Genomic DNA, 16,410 nt, shown 5'->3' with positions numbered 1-16,410 from the left:
ATATAGCAATAGAATCCCTAAGGAGATACTGGTAGAAGATGACATGTGGGAGGAAATAGTTACCTACGAAATTAGAGGAAACGTGTCCAAATAATATAGGGAATGAAAAGCCATATCAGGGAAAATACGTAAGAAGATAGAAAAATATGATCGCCTTGAAAAGTCGTGCGGAAACAAGGTATTTCTTTAAAAGAAATAGATTCAAATTTATTTCTTTTAAAAGAGGGTATAAGCAAATACCCAAAAACACCCCGTTTGTCACATGTTAATCACAAGGGGAATAATAAAAGCAAAATGCCTCCTTTTGCTAGTGAAAGTTAGGGACAACTAGCATTCGCGAAGGGGACTTGAGCTAGTGTCGATGGGATTCCAAACACCAATTCCGAAGTCGACAGCTAGATAATTATTTGTCATGAGTCAAGCTATGGGAATAGTGCATCATGTTTGAAATTTAAGTAAAATTAGCATTAGAGCTCAAGCGAAAATAATTGCTGTGTGAAATGCGCATAAAAATAGCATGCTGTTATTTGCTTGGTGGGCAAGCCACATGGGTATTGTCAACAAATCATGAAACAATTGCTTATGGATAAAGTTGCCAAGAAGAGATAAAAACATGAAGAATGCGAAGAGTAGCATCTATGAAGAAGCAATCAACTGATGACTACCAGTTCACCCTATAAATACCAAGTCTGTCCATTGAGGAACCCTCCCGCATAACATAACAATTATCTTTACTTTATCTTTACTTTATTACATTTTTAGTTGTAGTCCTTCAAGATTCCTGTCGTACATTGAATTTCGACGTACATCTCTATCCGATTCAGCATCGTTGATTAAATTCTAGTGTTGTCTCACAAGCTAAGCGTCTTCGATTAAATTTCGACGTTGTGTTTGCGATCTAGGAGTATTACTATTAATTAAATTCCAGCAATATACCTAAAGCAAGCTGCGTCGTAGATTAAATTCTGACGTAATTTGAGTTCGAAGTATAGGTTATTTAATTACTTGTGCCGATCAACCCTTGGTCTGGCAACTTTGGCGGCCAAGTTGATGGCCATTTGGGCGGTTCTGCGAGACCTAAGGCCATTAGTCTAAGGTCGCATGCGACTGCTTGAGTTTGTAATATCCACAGGGCATTTGGGGGTAAAAGCATAATTTTACCAAGTTTCTGAGAGCAAGAATGACAACTGAAAAAAATCATTAATTCTTAGAAAAGGCTTTTCGAAAATGTTGCAAAGCCAGAGTAAGGGAGAACCTGTCTTTGGTTTTGGGTTTGACCACTGCTAGCTTTCATTCAAAGAGGTGCAAAATTTTTTATCGAACGGCGCAACTTTCACTGAAGAAATATCATAGATGCCCACTGTCCCTTCTCGAAGCTGTGCCAAATGCGGCCTATAATATGTTATATCTAGCATTTGGTAAAGGGGAGACAAATCTAGAGATTGCATTTGGTCAAGCCTTTAATTACCTTCACTCCTCGAGCAATAGAGACATGACAATTCGTTAGGAAGAAAAGGCCGGTACGGTACCGAATTTAAGATACTTTTTCTCATTCTATGTCCGCCATATGTCTAGACGACGACTTATCATTTACTACGTTATAGTATAATCCCTTATTTTAGCCAGATCTCAATGCATTAGGGTGTCTCAATTTAAAAAATTGGCACTCTTACCAGAAAAAAAACTAGTGAATATTACTTTTTTAGGCCAAAAATACTCGTAAATACACTTCCTATATTCACAAAATTTTTCAGGCTGATTTCAATGATATATGAGCAATCAAATTGACGAGTGATTTAAGCTAATGGTACAAATTCTTTCTTTGTGTTATCAAATACTATTGTTCTCATGCTTAGACCACTAATCACGGTAGACTTTACTAATCCATGAGACAATAAGACCTTCCCTGCTTCCTTATTTTAAGCGACCCTCCTCATCAAAAGAAAGAATACACTAATAGTAATCCAACTTCTCCGTCACGTTATCTCATCTGAAACTCTTTTGCAAATTTTTTACTTTCATATTTAAGTTCTAAATGTAAACCATATATGGAAATACTCATCACTCTGAAAATAAATTAATTTTACTCATTAACTCTACGTATTTGTTCACTTAAATAGTAAAATTCTTTTGCAACAAATGAAATTAGGATTCCCCGTATCCTAGCTAGCACAGATACTTCATGCCATTCTAATCAAATTGGTTGCATCATTCCTTCTGCATAAACACTTTGACCGGCGACTTCCGGTGAGCCGACGTCAAACTAATTGAAGGGAAAATGAAAAAAAGAAGAAGGAAAAACCATAAGTTCATTTATTAGGTGATAGCTATCGCGTAAAATTTGTCACATCACTCATACATAGGAACTCCATTATCCCTTTCAAGTGATCTAGGTGAACTCAACTGCAATAAGTTCATATTACATTCAAGGGAACGGGTGGTCTTTTCTGGAAAGAAATTAAAGATGCCTTGAATCTGGCTTCTTCACTCGATCAATCTTTTCGAGATCCATCTCGATGAAGTCATCCTTAATGGCGCTTTCGTTGTGATTCCTGTTCTTGTAGTAGATTGCATACAAGATCAGCTGGGCAATCCCTAATCCAGTTCCGAATGCATTAGGCACCTGCGGTGACATTAACATCAATTTCCTCAACTTCAAATATACTAAGGGACGCTGTTACACTTTTTGACAGATGCTTACTTCAATTACGATGTAAAGAAATAGTGATGCTGAAGTAATTTCCATAGATAATAAGCAAAAATATAGGGGTTGTAGCGTACAAGGACGAACGGGTCGCCGCTAAGAAGGCCGTAGATGAACCACGACAGGGCGCACAGGAATGCAAACAGTGACAAGAAAAATGGCATGAACTCTACACTCTTTGTTTTGATCACCATCCTCTGCAAGAATCCGTGGAAAACGTTGGAAACTTAACTGTGAATGATTAAATGCAATCTTAATTGAATATGAGGTCCTGCTCTAGGGTTTGTCATGATGAAGTGATCTTACCATGACTGAGAGAGGCGAAGCATACATAATAATAGAGAAAAGGGCCGCAGCAACACCGCAGAAGAATTTCCTGGTGTTTCCATGCAACGCAAGGAGGGAGACGGAGGCGATGGCCGAGAACACAGTCATAATAAGAGCAAAGAGTCCCATAACTTTCATCCTCTCCTTTTTTGGTGCGTATATAATGAAGATCACTATGTATGTGAATTCAATCACACCTCCAGTGCCATTAATGGTCCATATGAAAATATTGTTTCGTGAAACAAATGGTAGGCCATACCTGTTAAGCCAGTCGGTCTTGCATAAGTAAACATAGATAGACTATTCACGTGAGGTTGATTGGAAGAAGCTAGAGAACAGGGAAGGTAAAGGAGAGAGCATTCGGGTTCAGTTTAACTGGACAATCAACTAAGTTTTAAAAGTTTGTAATCGCAATAAACAACATAACTTAACAATTTTCGGGATAAATGGGATGGCAGACGATTGGTATTTCTGATCTGATAAAAAACTGATTAGTGTGGATTGGTGATAGTATAGTAACTAGCTCACAACTGGTTATCATACTTTAGTCGCATTCGTGTGATTTGTTTAGAAGCACTTGTAGAATTTACATCATCAGGAGAGGTTACCAAGTGGAGACGATGCAATTAAGAAGGGTCATCACGTAGGGGATGCCAGAGAACTGCTCAGTCGACCGGTTTCTTATGATCCTCTTGAACGTAACCCTGCAAGAATTATGTTTCTTTCAAGTTTCCAGCCATGATAAGAAAGCAAGTGATACGCTATATGACTTACATAGGCGCCAAGAAAAGGAACAGACCAGTTGCATTTCCTACATTTGGAACACAGCAAGTTGCACAGGGTCAAAACTAAGGGCGTGTGAGGACAGAAGAATAATTGAAAAGAAAGAAGAAATGTACAACTGAGATTGAGACATAAAAAGGTACCAAGAACACCGCTCAAGAAACGCAGGACATGCATGTTTCCTGCGATATGGCTTGATCAGAACCAAGTTAGAAGGAAGTGAAATCAGGTAAGTTGATGAGGAGCGACAGCTTTCCAGTCTTGAAAACTCGGAAAGGTTAATAAGCATGACAAGAGCAGATTGGGCTACTCGTTTATATAGAGAAGAATAATGCTAGGTGAACCAAGGCCCTTAACAAAAGACGATGGATGAAGGGATAACAAACCGTAGCTGGACTTTTAGCTGGGCTTTCAAATAAATGGTTCATGTTCCAACACTCGACCGAAGCTATCGCATCGCTCGATGATAACCGAGTCTTAGAATTTCTAGCATTATTCTACGGTGAAACCAATTGCAATGAAGAGAAGACAAACCCTAGTGGAGCATCCTTTCTACTTTTCTCATGGAAAATTGGCATGTTTTCTATGTGGGGGATGGTGAAGCTAGAATTCGTAAAGCTTTGAGCAGGCGTCTGCTGTGGGAAAGTTGATGTACTTTGTCAGACGAGTGACAAAGATCACACTTTCTAAGTGGAACGTTCTGTACATATGATGGTCATTTTCTGAATCTACCTGTGCGGAGAGGATTTATTGCTGTAGAAAATAATTAGTTTCCTACATTTTTCATTTTGCCGCCGGGACGGAGACCCTCTAGATATTTAGCTGAATTCACTATCCAATCTAATCCAAATGAGCCAAACTCTCAAAATAATACTTAAAAAGGTAGCACTTGGGAGGGAACCACTATCTATGAATCATTCGGCTCTTACTTTTCACTCCATGTGAAATTTGAAGCGTGGGTTCAAGAATTTAAGAGTACACAAGGTCATTAAAATTCCCACTTAAATAATAGGCTATGGATCCCTCAAATTCAAGAAGAAATTTGCATTTTAAATTATATTAGATAGTTGACATATTAACAATCAACTCAGTGGAGAGACAGAGAGAGACAGAGAGAGAGAGTACCACGATAGCAATTGTTGCTCACTATTAAGAGGTCACCAGCCTCACGCGATCTTCAATCCGGGTCAATTGAAGGTAGTAACTTTCAATTTAAGGTCGCTAGCTTAGTTGAAGACAGAGAGAGAGAGAGAGAGAGAGAGAGAGAGAGAGAGAGCGAGGTAATAAAAGGAGGCGACAATGGAGTTCTTGAAGGCGGTGGAAGTCATGACGGCTGCTCCGGCATGAAGTGGTTTCACTTATGATTCAGTGGAAGAAGAGAGAAAACAGAAAGGGAAATTTTTTTTTGTAAAGAATAGAAAGTAGAATATCGCAATTTCAAAGAATCTCACAATTAAAAGTTTACAGTGCTGATGATGTATCCATTTTTAGGAGGAACAATTTAGGATATACGTTTGTTACGTAAATTTAAAGGACCTCAATAATATGTACATAGAGCTGTGTGTGTATATATATAGCTGTTAAGAAGTATTTATAGGCATCCGCCATGATTTCAAGTGAACGCGATGAGTCAAATTTTTCCCAAATTAATGGATAGCATGTGGAACTTTGAACATTGCATGCTAGGCATTTTATCTCAATTAAAATTTCCATTTAGGCCCGACTAAATTTGGTACATGTTGATGTGGACAACTTTGGCCATTCAAACTCTACCCTTAGTCGTCTTGGCCCAGCCAATCTCCACGAGAAGCTATGTGAACACAATCCACTACCTCAGATAGGGAGTCACATCTAAAAGTCCTTATGTGGATATTTCATGAAATGTCGATATTCATTTTGAATAAGCCACCATTCAACCATTAGCTCCAATACCAATTTGTTGGATCACGGTACAAAATCCCAATACCTTCACTCGAGATCATCACTAAGAAAGTCTAAATTTAAACTTGTATATATCTAGTTAGATTCACATGTATTGAAAAATCTAAAACAATAAAAAAAAAAAATCTAAAACAATCAGTTATGAGTTAACTAAGATATATTATATATTTCACCTTACACCACATATTCATTATAAGATCTCTTTTGCCCACTACTCACAAACGTGCACCTGAACATTATCTCTAATAAATAAACCAAAATCGCATGGGACAAAATCGCGATGGAGAAAATCGCATCATGGACCTTTGTGCCATGTGCTCATGGTGCAAAAGAAAAGTTTCTCAAAAGGCTTCTTCCACCATTGATTAGATTATAAGTGATTGCATTAAAAACATAACACCATATGGACTTTTCCCAACAAAAGTAGCTTTTCCCCATAAGAACAAGCGAAATAGAACTGCAATTCCTGCGGTCAAGAAGCCCCGAATTTCTATGACGAATGTGCTTCCAATACTTCCACTCACATTCATCAAAAGTCAGCAAGAAACATAATTTCCGGAATATAGGTACTATCATTTATCATTAGCACTAATTATCATTAGCGCTGTTTTGATGTACCAAGAACCGATTGATGTTTGACATATTACATCGTAGGGCTAAGTGCAATAAAAGTCATAAAACTTGTAACGAAAATGCAATTGAGTACTAAAACTTGTAAAAAGTGCAATTAAATCCTAAAACTCATCAAATTGATTTAATCGAGTCCTAAAGTTAGCACTGTCTAACTTTTTAACAGAAAATGCTGACATGGCATTTAAAATGAATTTTTATTTTCCATGTGACTTTTTAAAATTATTTTTTTATTCAAATTAGATTTAAAAACTAGAAAAGAAAAGCTAAAATTTATATAAAAAAACAAAATAGTTAAAAAAAATGGCCACCACTTCGCCGCCGCTTGTCATTGGAGGGGCTGGCAACGATCACCGGCCTTGGGCGGGGTGGGCGAGGCCTTACCGGCCCTAGGAGAGGGTGGCGACCCTCGCCAAGCTCGGGTGAGGGCACCCGGATCTGGGCATGTCGGCCCTCACAAGGGGCCAGCGACCGGCTTGCCCTAAACGAGTCGTCATCGGCCTTCACGGGGATCGACCGTTGCCAACCCTCACGAGGGGTCGGCGACCGTCACTTGCCCCGGCGAGGCCTTGTCGGCCCTCGCAGGGGCTGACGAGGCTCTCTAGATTTGGGCTAGCCAGCCTTGCCGACCCCAAGCGACGGCCCATGAGGCCTCGCCCAAGGCAGCGACGGTCGCCAGCCCCTCGTGAGGGCCGGCGTGCCCAAATCTGGGCACCCTCGCTCGAGCTTGGCAAGGGTCGCCGGCCCTCACTTGGGGCCGGCAAGGCCTCGCCCACCTCGCCTGGACCGGCAACCATTGCCAGCCCCTCCAATGATAGGCGGCGAAGGGAGCGCCGCCATTTTCTTTTTCTTTTTTTAACTGTTTTGTTTTTTAAATAAATTCTTTTTTAGTTTTTAAATCTAATTTAAATTAAAAAGCCACATGGAAAATAAAAATTCATTTTAAATTTCATGTTCACACCACGTCGCATTTTCCGTTAAAAAGGTTGATGGTGTTAACTTTAAGACTCGATTAAACCAATTTGACAAGTTTTAGAACTTAATTGTACTTTTTACAAGTTTTAGGACTCAATTGCATTTTCGTTACAAGTTTTAGGACTTCTATTGCACTTATCCCTATATTGTAAATGAAAAGTTTGGGGAAAAATTGGGCGGAAGAACAGCACAAGTGCCATAACTTGGCACGCCGACACTTAAGTGCCATAACTTCCAAACGGTACACTTAAGTGCCACTTTTTTTTTCGAGTGGGACACTTAAGTGCCACCTCCGCGACCCTTGCCGGAAATCCTACGTGGCAATATTTTATTATTATTTTTTGCCTACGTGGCTCGCCGAGCTCCAAATCAGCATAAAAATTAACAAAAAAATTTTTAAAAAAAAGAAAATTTTAAAAATTTTAATTTTAAAAAATTTTAAAAATTTAAAAAAAAATAAGAAAATTTTAAAAAATTTAAGAATTTAAGAATTTAAAAAAAAAAAAAAAAAGTGGGGAGGTCGAACGGGCGGGCGAGGGTGAGCCCTCGCCGTCGCCGCCCCCCGCCGTCGCCGCCTCCCGCCGTCGCCGGGAAGGGCCGGCGACGGAGGGGGAGGGTCGGTCGGGGCCGCCCCAGGCCGACCGACGGCGAGGGCTGCGAGCCCTCGCCAAATCGCGGCGAGGGCCGCGACCCTCGCCCGCATCCGGGCGAGGGCTCGCGGCCCTCGCCACCGGCCGGCCGGCCCCCGGCCGGGCCCGGCGACCCCGGCCGACCCTCCCCCTCCGTCGCCGCCGGCCCTTCCCGGCGGCGGGGGGGAGGCGGCGAGGGCCCGCGACCCCTCGCCGGATCTGGGCAAGGGTCGCGGCCCGCGCCTGATCTAGGGCGAGGTCACGGCCCTCGCCCGGATCCGGCGAGGGCTCGCGGGCCCCGCCACCTCCCGCCGCCGCCGGGAAGGGCCGCGACGGAGTGGGAGGGTCAGCGAGGGCCCGCGAGCCCTCGCCCAGATCTAGGGCAAGGGTCACGGCCCTCGCCGCGCCCGGCGAGGGCTCGCAGCCCTCGCCGTCGGTCGCCGGGGGCCGGCGACCCCGGCCGACCCTCCCCCTCCGTCGCCAGCCCTTCCCGGCGACGGCGGGAGGCGGCGACGGCGGGAGGCGGCGGCGCGAGGGCTCAGCCCTCGCCCGCCCGTTCGACCTCCCCACCCTTTTTTTTTTAATTTTTAATTTTCTTAATTTTTTAAAATTTTTAAATTTTTCTTAATTTTTAAATTTTTTGAATACTTTATAATTTAATTAATTTTTATATTATTATTTACACGTAGGCACAAAACGGCGTCGTTTTTGCGTTTTCTCTGCCACGTCGCGTGCAAAACGACGCCGTTTTGGACTAAACTCGCCGGAAAATTGCCACGTCAGCCATTTGGCCGGATTTTCGCCGAGTGGCACTTAAGTGTCCCATTTTACTCCGATGATGGCACTTAAGTGTACCATTTTAAAGTTATGGCACTTAAGTGTCCCGGCGTGCCAAGTTATGGCACTCCAGGTGTCCTCACCTCGGAAAAATTGTGATTGGAAAGACATGGTATTTTATAAGCCAATCTTAATCCTTGTGCTATTGCTCATACTAAAGAACTTTTTTATCAATTACATTAGTGGCATGTACTTTTTCCACAGACTTAGGACCTTATCCTTGTCAGAAAGGTGTGTCAATAAATCATTTTAAAATACCTAATAGCATAAGAAACATATGTAGCTGATACAAAAAAAAAATGATGGTGAAGTCCACTACTTGTGTGAATGAATCCATCACTTTTTGGAAGTACCTTACCTTATCCTCTTCCATTAGACGGCCCTCAACTCGAGGAAAAAACTTATTTTAGACCAAAGTTAAGAGCTGAGAGATAAAGCCTTTACAACCACTACTTAAAATAATATATGTAATGTCTTATAAATAATGTCCTGTTGCACGAGCCTTCCAAACACTGTAAATAATGGCAAAGCCCCGGTATAAAATACGATTGGGCATACTATTTTAATCTATGAAGTTTGACGGAAGGTTTAGTCTTCTCAATGGATGAGATATATAACAAATTCAACCTGAGTGTACATAAAATTGAGATCATGACACTATATGTTCCTAAACTTTTGTCAATTGTCCAATGTCGTCTGACTCATTTTTCGGTGCATCTTTAAACGGTTTTTTCTTCTCTACATTAGTCCTTCCACAACAAAAGTTATAAAAATTATGATGTGGCATCAAACTTTTGGCATCGGCCTTCTATATGGCTACTGAAAACTTTACGAGAAAAAAAATGAGAGAATAAATAACACAAAATCCAAATAAAGTTAATTTGAGAAAAAAAGAAGAAGATAAATAAAAATGTAAAATAGAGCGACAGGTCTCTAGTATAAGTCCCATACCTATGTGCAAATTGTTTTGGATGAGAGCCATTTACAAGAGTCGAAGACTTGAATTCAATTGCTCGTTTCATGAGATTTATAGGATGTTTCATGAGTGTTTAGATAGTTAAGGCTTCACGAGTACTATGGGCACCAACTCCACCCAATGGCGAGTCAAGAATTTCTCCTTAGGGACAAATTCCCTTTTTATTTTGAGGGAATTATGGGAAATAGGGGGCAGGGGCCACCAACAACCCACTCGGTCCGCCAATGACTCCATCGGCACTCTACCATTGCTCGAAATCATGCTCTAGCCATTCACCCCTTACAGTGGCTTGAGTTGTGACTCTTGCCGTGATTGTTGCGGAATCTATGGTGAGGGTGAGCTTTGTGCCTCTCTCTTTGTTTGTGGTTAGAGGCGACTGAGGCGTCTAATAGAATGACAAATGCAAATAAAGAATGATATGTTTTGAGGATTCAATCGAACAAAAAAAAAAAAAACACAAACATAAAGAACTCAAAAACAAGAGTAAGCATTCGGCTAAGTAAATTGAATATTGACAATAGTTTAGGGACAAACGATTACTTTTATCCACAGATGATGGAGTAAATGGCTGCCATATCATTCAATAAAGAAGTCTTATAGGGTGATATAGCATCAATGTGTTCGCTCTAGCATAAAACATAACCGAAGAAACTTACACCGGCTCTTTTCAAGTTATAGGCTTTTTACGTTTCCTTTCATATTAAGGGATATTTTTAAGGATTCTTGTAGATCGGATATCCAATCCCTCAATGTTTTTTATACTTAAAAGCTAAATCTAAATAAGTAAATCAGAGGCTCAAAAAATATGTATGTACACACACACATATATTTATACTCTCTGATTAAAATGCAATTCAAAACTCACGTGAGTTACCAAATATGAGGACCGAGCTATTGTACGTGGCCTAGTCCCTATATACATTTCTGTCGTTTATTGTCAAGTCAACCCTGAAAAGGTATAAACTCAGATTGTTCTTTATTCAAAAATTGAGCATTCAATGGATTCGTGTTTCCAGGTAACAAATTCGATCGAGACAGCTTCGTTGGGTCCCCAGATGGGCATAGCATAACTGAAGAAAGCCAAATAAATAGACCAAAGGAACCTGGCTGACGAGACACGCGAAGACATGACTAGACAAATGTCCGACGTTTCGAGCTTAGCGAAATCAACACGCATGATCCCCATTAGCTATAGAAAATCATGGCCAATATCTTAATTAAATCTATATTTGGCAAATTGACACGCATCATTAGTTGACCCATTTAACCGATACGGCATTGATTTGAAAAATAATCCTACGCCTTTTGATGGACCTCACCTGACGGACATTAGATCGATTAAAAGTTATTCCAGGTGATGGGCCATTAGCTGGGAGTGGGAACTAATTGATGATCGAAGATTTAAGAATCTCTGACTTGATAAAAAGATTCCGAACGTCACAAAAGTTCTGGGGACCTAATTTCAGTAGCCGGCCACTCCATTGATGTCTCTTTGGAGTCGTGGCAATTCTTTTCAATTTGGAACTTCCTTGATTTGATTGAAGAAGAACTGGCATGCAATCCTTTTCAGTGGGTGTAACAGAATCTTCGAGCTGAAGCGGATACATACATAAGCATATGAGAGAGAGAGAGAGAGAGAGAGAGAGAGAGAGAGTCTTAAAGCAAAGCCTTCTAAAATAATTGTTTGATTTGTCTTGGAGATAATTTGATTAATCGTTAATTAATTTATACACCGACGAAACGAAGGATTGAAAAATTTATAATATCTTTTGAAAAAAATTTCTAAAATGTTTATTTCGCAGAAATTTCTTTTTTTTTTAGAAAAACAATCTCCTCATTTTCAACATTTAGATCGAATAGGAAAATGAGTTAATGAAAAATATTTTTCCGAAAACCTATGCTTAAATCTATGAAAATGATCTTCACTTTAAAAGATCGTAATCATTTTTCAAAATATAACTAGACATCGGCACTTAGATCAAAAACTCAGTGCTTGGGCACAAGAAATTCAACATTTGCTCTCGAGCACTTAACAACAAGCCTAAGTCTAAAAAGTAGGGTTGGGACTGACCTCTATCAACCTAGGCTTGGATCCATAAATGTCATACCCAAGACAAAGCTACTTGTGTTTTGGTCCACATATTCCAAGCTTGGGACCCTAGTGCCCAAGCCCGCATCCCCAGGGCTTGAGCCCATGTCCAAAAAGGTTGGGCCTAGGACCTTGGCACCCGTACTTGGGTATACAAAGGTCAGGCCTAGGACCCTTGTACTAGTTCTGACTACCTAGTGACCCGGCTCGGGCCCACATAGACTAAGCCCATGACCCCTAGTATACTGAAGCTCACCATGCCTGGCTCCATTGAGGTTGGGTAGTCCATAAAGGCTGAGCTCAAGACTCTAGTCCTCATGCCATGACTTTCTAGTATTAGAGGGGGCTATTCCCACATAGGCTAGGCCTGAGATCTCCGTGCTTGAGCCCCTGATGCCAATGCTTAGGTCCCTAATGCAACCAAGCCTGGGTGCATCGAGGTGGCGCATGGGACTACAATGCTTATGCTTGAGTCCCCAAATGCATGGGCCAAGTCCATTAAGGTAAATGCTAGGCCCATGGAGGCCGGGTGCAAGATCCCAGTGCCCAAACCTGGGTCGTCGACTCCCAGGCCCAGTCTGAGACACCAGTGACTGTGCTTGAGTCCCCGATGTTAGGCCCAAGTCCATTGAGCTTGAGCTTAGGACCTTGGTGCCCATGCTTAAGTCCCTGATACCTGAGTCAAGGTCCATTGAAACAAGGCCTAAGTTCATAAAGGCTAGGCCCATGACCCTAGTGCCTATGCTTATACCCCTATCGCTCGCGCCTAGGTCCATCAAGGGTGAGCTAGGGACCTTGATTCCCTTGCTCGTGTCACCGACACTTAGACCCGGGGGTTCCACTTGGGTCCACTGAGCTCGAGTGTGAAATATTCTTGGGGTTCAGAACCTGGCTTCAATGGACTCGGGCTCAACCTTAAGGGACTTGAACTTGGCGTAGGGATCCATGGGCACCGAGGTTTTGTGGGTCCACTTTTGATGGATCTAGTCCGAGTGTCGGGATCGAGGTATAGGCATTGGGTCTCAAACCTGGCCTCCATTGACCTAGGCCCTACCTCGAAAGATGTGGACTTGGCTTCCATGAACTAGGGAGTCGGGCAAGGGAGCCCAACTCGCTAACTCGGCCTTTATGGACTCGAGCCCAAGCGTCGGCGAGTCGGACAAGGGCATCGGAATCTCAAGCTCGGCTTCTGTAGGCCTAGCACCAATGCCCTTGCCTACGTGTGGGACCTTGGTTCTCATGCTTGGGTCCATCAAGATCGGGCCCAAGTCCATAGAGGCTGGGCTTGAGACCTTGATGCCTGCGCCCGATTGCTCGGCAACCTGCACCTAGGTTACTAATGCCCAAATAGTGCAAATCTATTTAAGAAAATATAAGCTGGTTTTTCTTCTTGATAGAAAAATATTTCTAATTCATTTTCATATTTCAGCAAAATATCGAAAAATATTATCATCTTCCTAAACATATACTATCAGATGTCGAAATCTTCTAGGTTTATCTGAATTGTCAATTTTAGTCAATTTTTGTAGAAATTTTTCATTGCGTATCTAACTCATTAGCGTTTGGTGAAATTCATCAGTGCGTGTCATCGATTAATATGGTATTGACAGGCCACTTCCAATATTTTGTTCATGCATTACCTACTACATATTTTTTATCTGCCCTACACATGACAAGTAAACTAAAGAGAGGCGTATTCTAACTCCCTAAATTAATGACCACTCAATATACATAACCAAATCTACAAGTAATTGCTATATATTAACGCTGCATTAATGACATAATTCAGCACACCCAATTAGTTGAAAGAGCTGCAAACTCTCCTAATCTCTCCTTGCGAACCCGTCTTCACGCCAATCCGACCCATCTTCACCATCGAAGCTGCAAAATCCACCTTGAAGGACGGTGGTTTTTCGTGCTTATAAGAAGTCCCATTCTGAGTATACAGATCAACTATCCGCCTGGCGTGTCTGCTGTCATAGAGCCTCGCGTCCGAAGATATCACGGCAAATCCGTTCTTGATGTTGTGAAGTATCAGATCATCGAACACGAACTCAGTGGCGGCATCCAGAGCCAATCTCACGTTGACATCCCCACCGGGGGGGCATATGGACTTGAGAATCGGAAGGAAGCGAGGGTTAATCGCAGGGTCTGACCCACCTGTGGAATTGAATTGGTAGAACCGTGTGCCCATGAAGAAACACGCGGTTGTTCCGATGGTATGCGCAGCTAGAAACGGAGAGCCAAGAGTAGTTGTTTCAGAAGGAAATTCCTGCTCTAGAATATCAAATGATGAAAAAAGAAATGCATCTGAGGAGCTAAAAGTCAAGAGTAGTTGTTGCAGAAGGAAATTCCTGCTCTAGAACATGCATTTGGGGAGCTTAAAGGCAAGAGTAGTTGTTTCAGGAGGAAATTCCTGCTTTGGAACATTAATTGATGAAGAAAGAAATGCATTCGAGGAGCTGCTTCTTCTTGACATTGTCATGTTACTAATTGTTAAGACTTCAGACTATATTAACGTATTATCTGAGTAATTAATCAGCTGTGTTGATAAATCACATCTGCCGATTAGTAAAGAGCAGCGTACCGGAGAGAAGAACGAGGTCTTTATCTTTAAGCCCCTTCTGTCTAAACTTGGCCTTGAGCATATGAATCGAGTCATTCACATCCGGCATATCTGCAGCAAGCGTCCAGTTTGAGACGCGGCCGTCTCTTCTCCCCGTCTGCACCTCATAGAACGGGCCATTGCTCTGCACCATACGAAGCCAACACAACTTCAATCCACCAGAGCAATCAAAATTGACACCTCTCTCTCCCTTTTTTCCTTTCCTTCTAAAGGAAAGAGCTATCAAATGGTATTTGGATAGCAAAATCTGTGCCAGCAAGAACATAAGATGGGGAAAGTAAGTACCAAGAAAACAGCATCTCTAGCAGCCATAGCCACGATATCGGAGCAAGAGACGACCCCGGGACAAGTGCTTTCCAAGCGAGCTTTGGCCGCTTCAATTATCTCAAAGCCTCCCACACCCGCATGCGCCCCCGCGTGCCGCTCGCTGATATCCCCATTGTCGGTCAGGATCGACCCGTCGCATCCCTGTTTAACATGTATATGTCATCAGAAACTGCTCAACAATTAGTGTAAATTAATTACCACGACAGCACAAATTACTGCCTATTGGGTCTGTGGAGAAGGAGCAATAACACTGATAAAATCATTGACGGAAAAAAGATTTTCAAGGTCGATTTAGTCCCTTTTTTGACCAATCATTTGCTGTTCTCAAGCCAAAATAATGAAGGTCGTCCCACGAAATTCTAGTGCCGCCCTTTTAATTATTCAGCAGACCATGATGTTGTCTCCTTGCACATCACAAAAGCGATTCCCGATCCCCACAAATCATGCAGCGAAGCCATTAAAGTGGGTAACTTCAAGGGTTTTTTTTTAATTTTTTTTTTAGTAATCCAGGGAACCTCCGCACGCCGCTTCGCGGGGGAGAGTAAACTTCAAGGGTTTTTATCGGTGGTTATTTACCAAAGATCACGCATGATGGAACTGTAAAAAATATTTACTAGATCATTTGGTACTATTTGCCACGACATTTTATTGTACAAGATGTGACACCATCAATTACACGACTAACCATAACACCCTTTGTGTGTAAGTATCCTTGCTCTGGTTTGTCATTTGTACGATGTTATCTTGACATTTTAGTGAGACTAGTCTACCAAAGCAACAATTCAACCACATTTTCCTGCTTCTTCAGTAAGGAAAGTTAATTAACAAGTACTAGATTATGAACATTTGCTGAAAAACTTTTCTCGCGATTTAATAATTTAAAAAAATGTCGTGTATGAAGACGCATTGATTGCAAATGTAGACAAACGTTTATTCAGGGGAGCGGAAAAGGCAAAATCATTCACCTCAACGAAACAGTCGTGGAAATGAATCCGAAGCAAGACGGCGGCGTTCCGAGGGACCGGGAGGACCGCCTCTTTGACGACGGCGTGGACGACGGACTCAGCCGGTGGACAGCTTTTGGAGTAAAACCCGACTCGAAGCTTTTGCTGCTCTTGTCCTTCCGATTCCGACAAGCCCATAACATGCATGACGAGGGGGACGAGAACTGCGATAATGGCCGTCGCGACGACATTGCTGGAGCTGGACCTTCTCTTCGTCCTCAGCATTATCAGCATCTCGAGCTGGGAGTGCAATCACAGAGAGAGAGAGAGAGAGAGAGAGAGAGAGAGAGAGAAAGTAGTAGTAGAAGGCTTGCAAACGATGTGCTCCGATGAGAGAGAGAGAGAGAGAGTTCACGGAATCTCTGTATTATATGGGAAGGAGGCTTTGTCTCAAAACGTGAAATGTGTCCGAAACTGCATGCCATCTGTTGCTACTGCATACACCACTCTTCTCGCAAAAACTGTGTGTTTCTGGTCTACAGATATAAATATACACGTATGGTGCACGCAAACATGCACGTTCATGTAGAATGGATAAAAATAACTGGAGATAACGCTATCG

At 42.1% G+C, this 16,410-nt stretch overlaps 2 protein-coding genes across 2 annotated transcripts; both read right to left on the bottom strand.

Annotated features, from left to right (window-relative positions):
* Positions 1 to 2,458: 2,458 nt before the first annotated feature.
* On the bottom strand, positions 2,459 to 4,094 carry LOC104429641 (bidirectional sugar transporter SWEET1). The gene is made up of 6 exons (XM_010042491.3): positions 3,958 to 4,094; positions 3,806 to 3,842; positions 3,640 to 3,735; positions 3,011 to 3,290; positions 2,782 to 2,901; positions 2,459 to 2,623 (listed from the first exon to the last, which is right to left on the bottom strand). The coding sequence occupies exons 1-6, from the start codon at positions 3,989 to 3,991 to the stop codon at positions 2,459 to 2,461; spliced, it is 732 nt and encodes a 243-aa protein (XP_010040793.1). The 5' UTR covers positions 3,992 to 4,094.
* A 9,443-nt stretch (positions 4,095 to 13,537) lies between these two features.
* Positions 13,538 to 16,082, bottom strand: LOC108956804 (peroxidase 43). The gene is made up of 4 exons (XM_039313927.1): positions 15,810 to 16,082; positions 14,803 to 14,985; positions 14,479 to 14,641; positions 13,538 to 14,120 (listed from the first exon to the last, which is right to left on the bottom strand). The coding sequence occupies exons 1-4, from the start codon at positions 16,080 to 16,082 to the stop codon at positions 13,690 to 13,692; spliced, it is 1,050 nt and encodes a 349-aa protein (XP_039169861.1). The 3' UTR covers positions 13,538 to 13,689.
* Positions 16,083 to 16,410: the final 328 nt, after the last annotated feature.

Source organism: Eucalyptus grandis, chromosome 5 (assembly GCF_016545825.1).
Source record: "Eucalyptus grandis isolate ANBG69807.140 chromosome 5, ASM1654582v1, whole genome shotgun sequence".
NCBI lineage: Eukaryota > Viridiplantae > Streptophyta > Magnoliopsida > Myrtales > Myrtaceae > Eucalyptus > Eucalyptus grandis.
This window is presented reverse-complemented; position numbering and strand designations above follow the sequence as displayed.

Excerpts from the sequence above, each read along its gene's own strand:
- LOC104429641 (XM_010042491.3), bottom strand. The coding sequence starts at position 3,991 with ATGCATGTCCTGCGTTTCTTGAGCGGTGTTCTTG. Across the intron at positions 3,291-3,639 it reads AATTGCATCGTCTCCACTTG|GTATGGCCTACCATTTGTTT; the intron begins GTAACCTCTCCT and ends CTGGCTTAACAG. Across the intron at positions 2,624-2,781 it reads GCGGCGACCCGTTCGTCCTT|GTGCCTAATGCATTCGGAAC; the intron begins GTACGCTACAAC and ends ATGTCACCGCAG.
- LOC108956804 (XM_039313927.1), bottom strand. The coding sequence starts at position 16,082 with ATGCTGATAATGCTGAGGACGAAGAGAAGGTCCAGCTCCAGCAATGTC. Across the intron at positions 14,642-14,802 it reads CTAGAGATGCTGTTTTCTTG|AGCAATGGCCCGTTCTATGA; the intron begins GTACTTACTTTC and ends CGTATGGTGCAG. Across the intron at positions 14,121-14,478 it reads AGACCTCGTTCTTCTCTCCG|CTGCGCATACCATCGGAACA; the intron begins GTACGCTGCTCT and ends CTCCGTTTCTAG.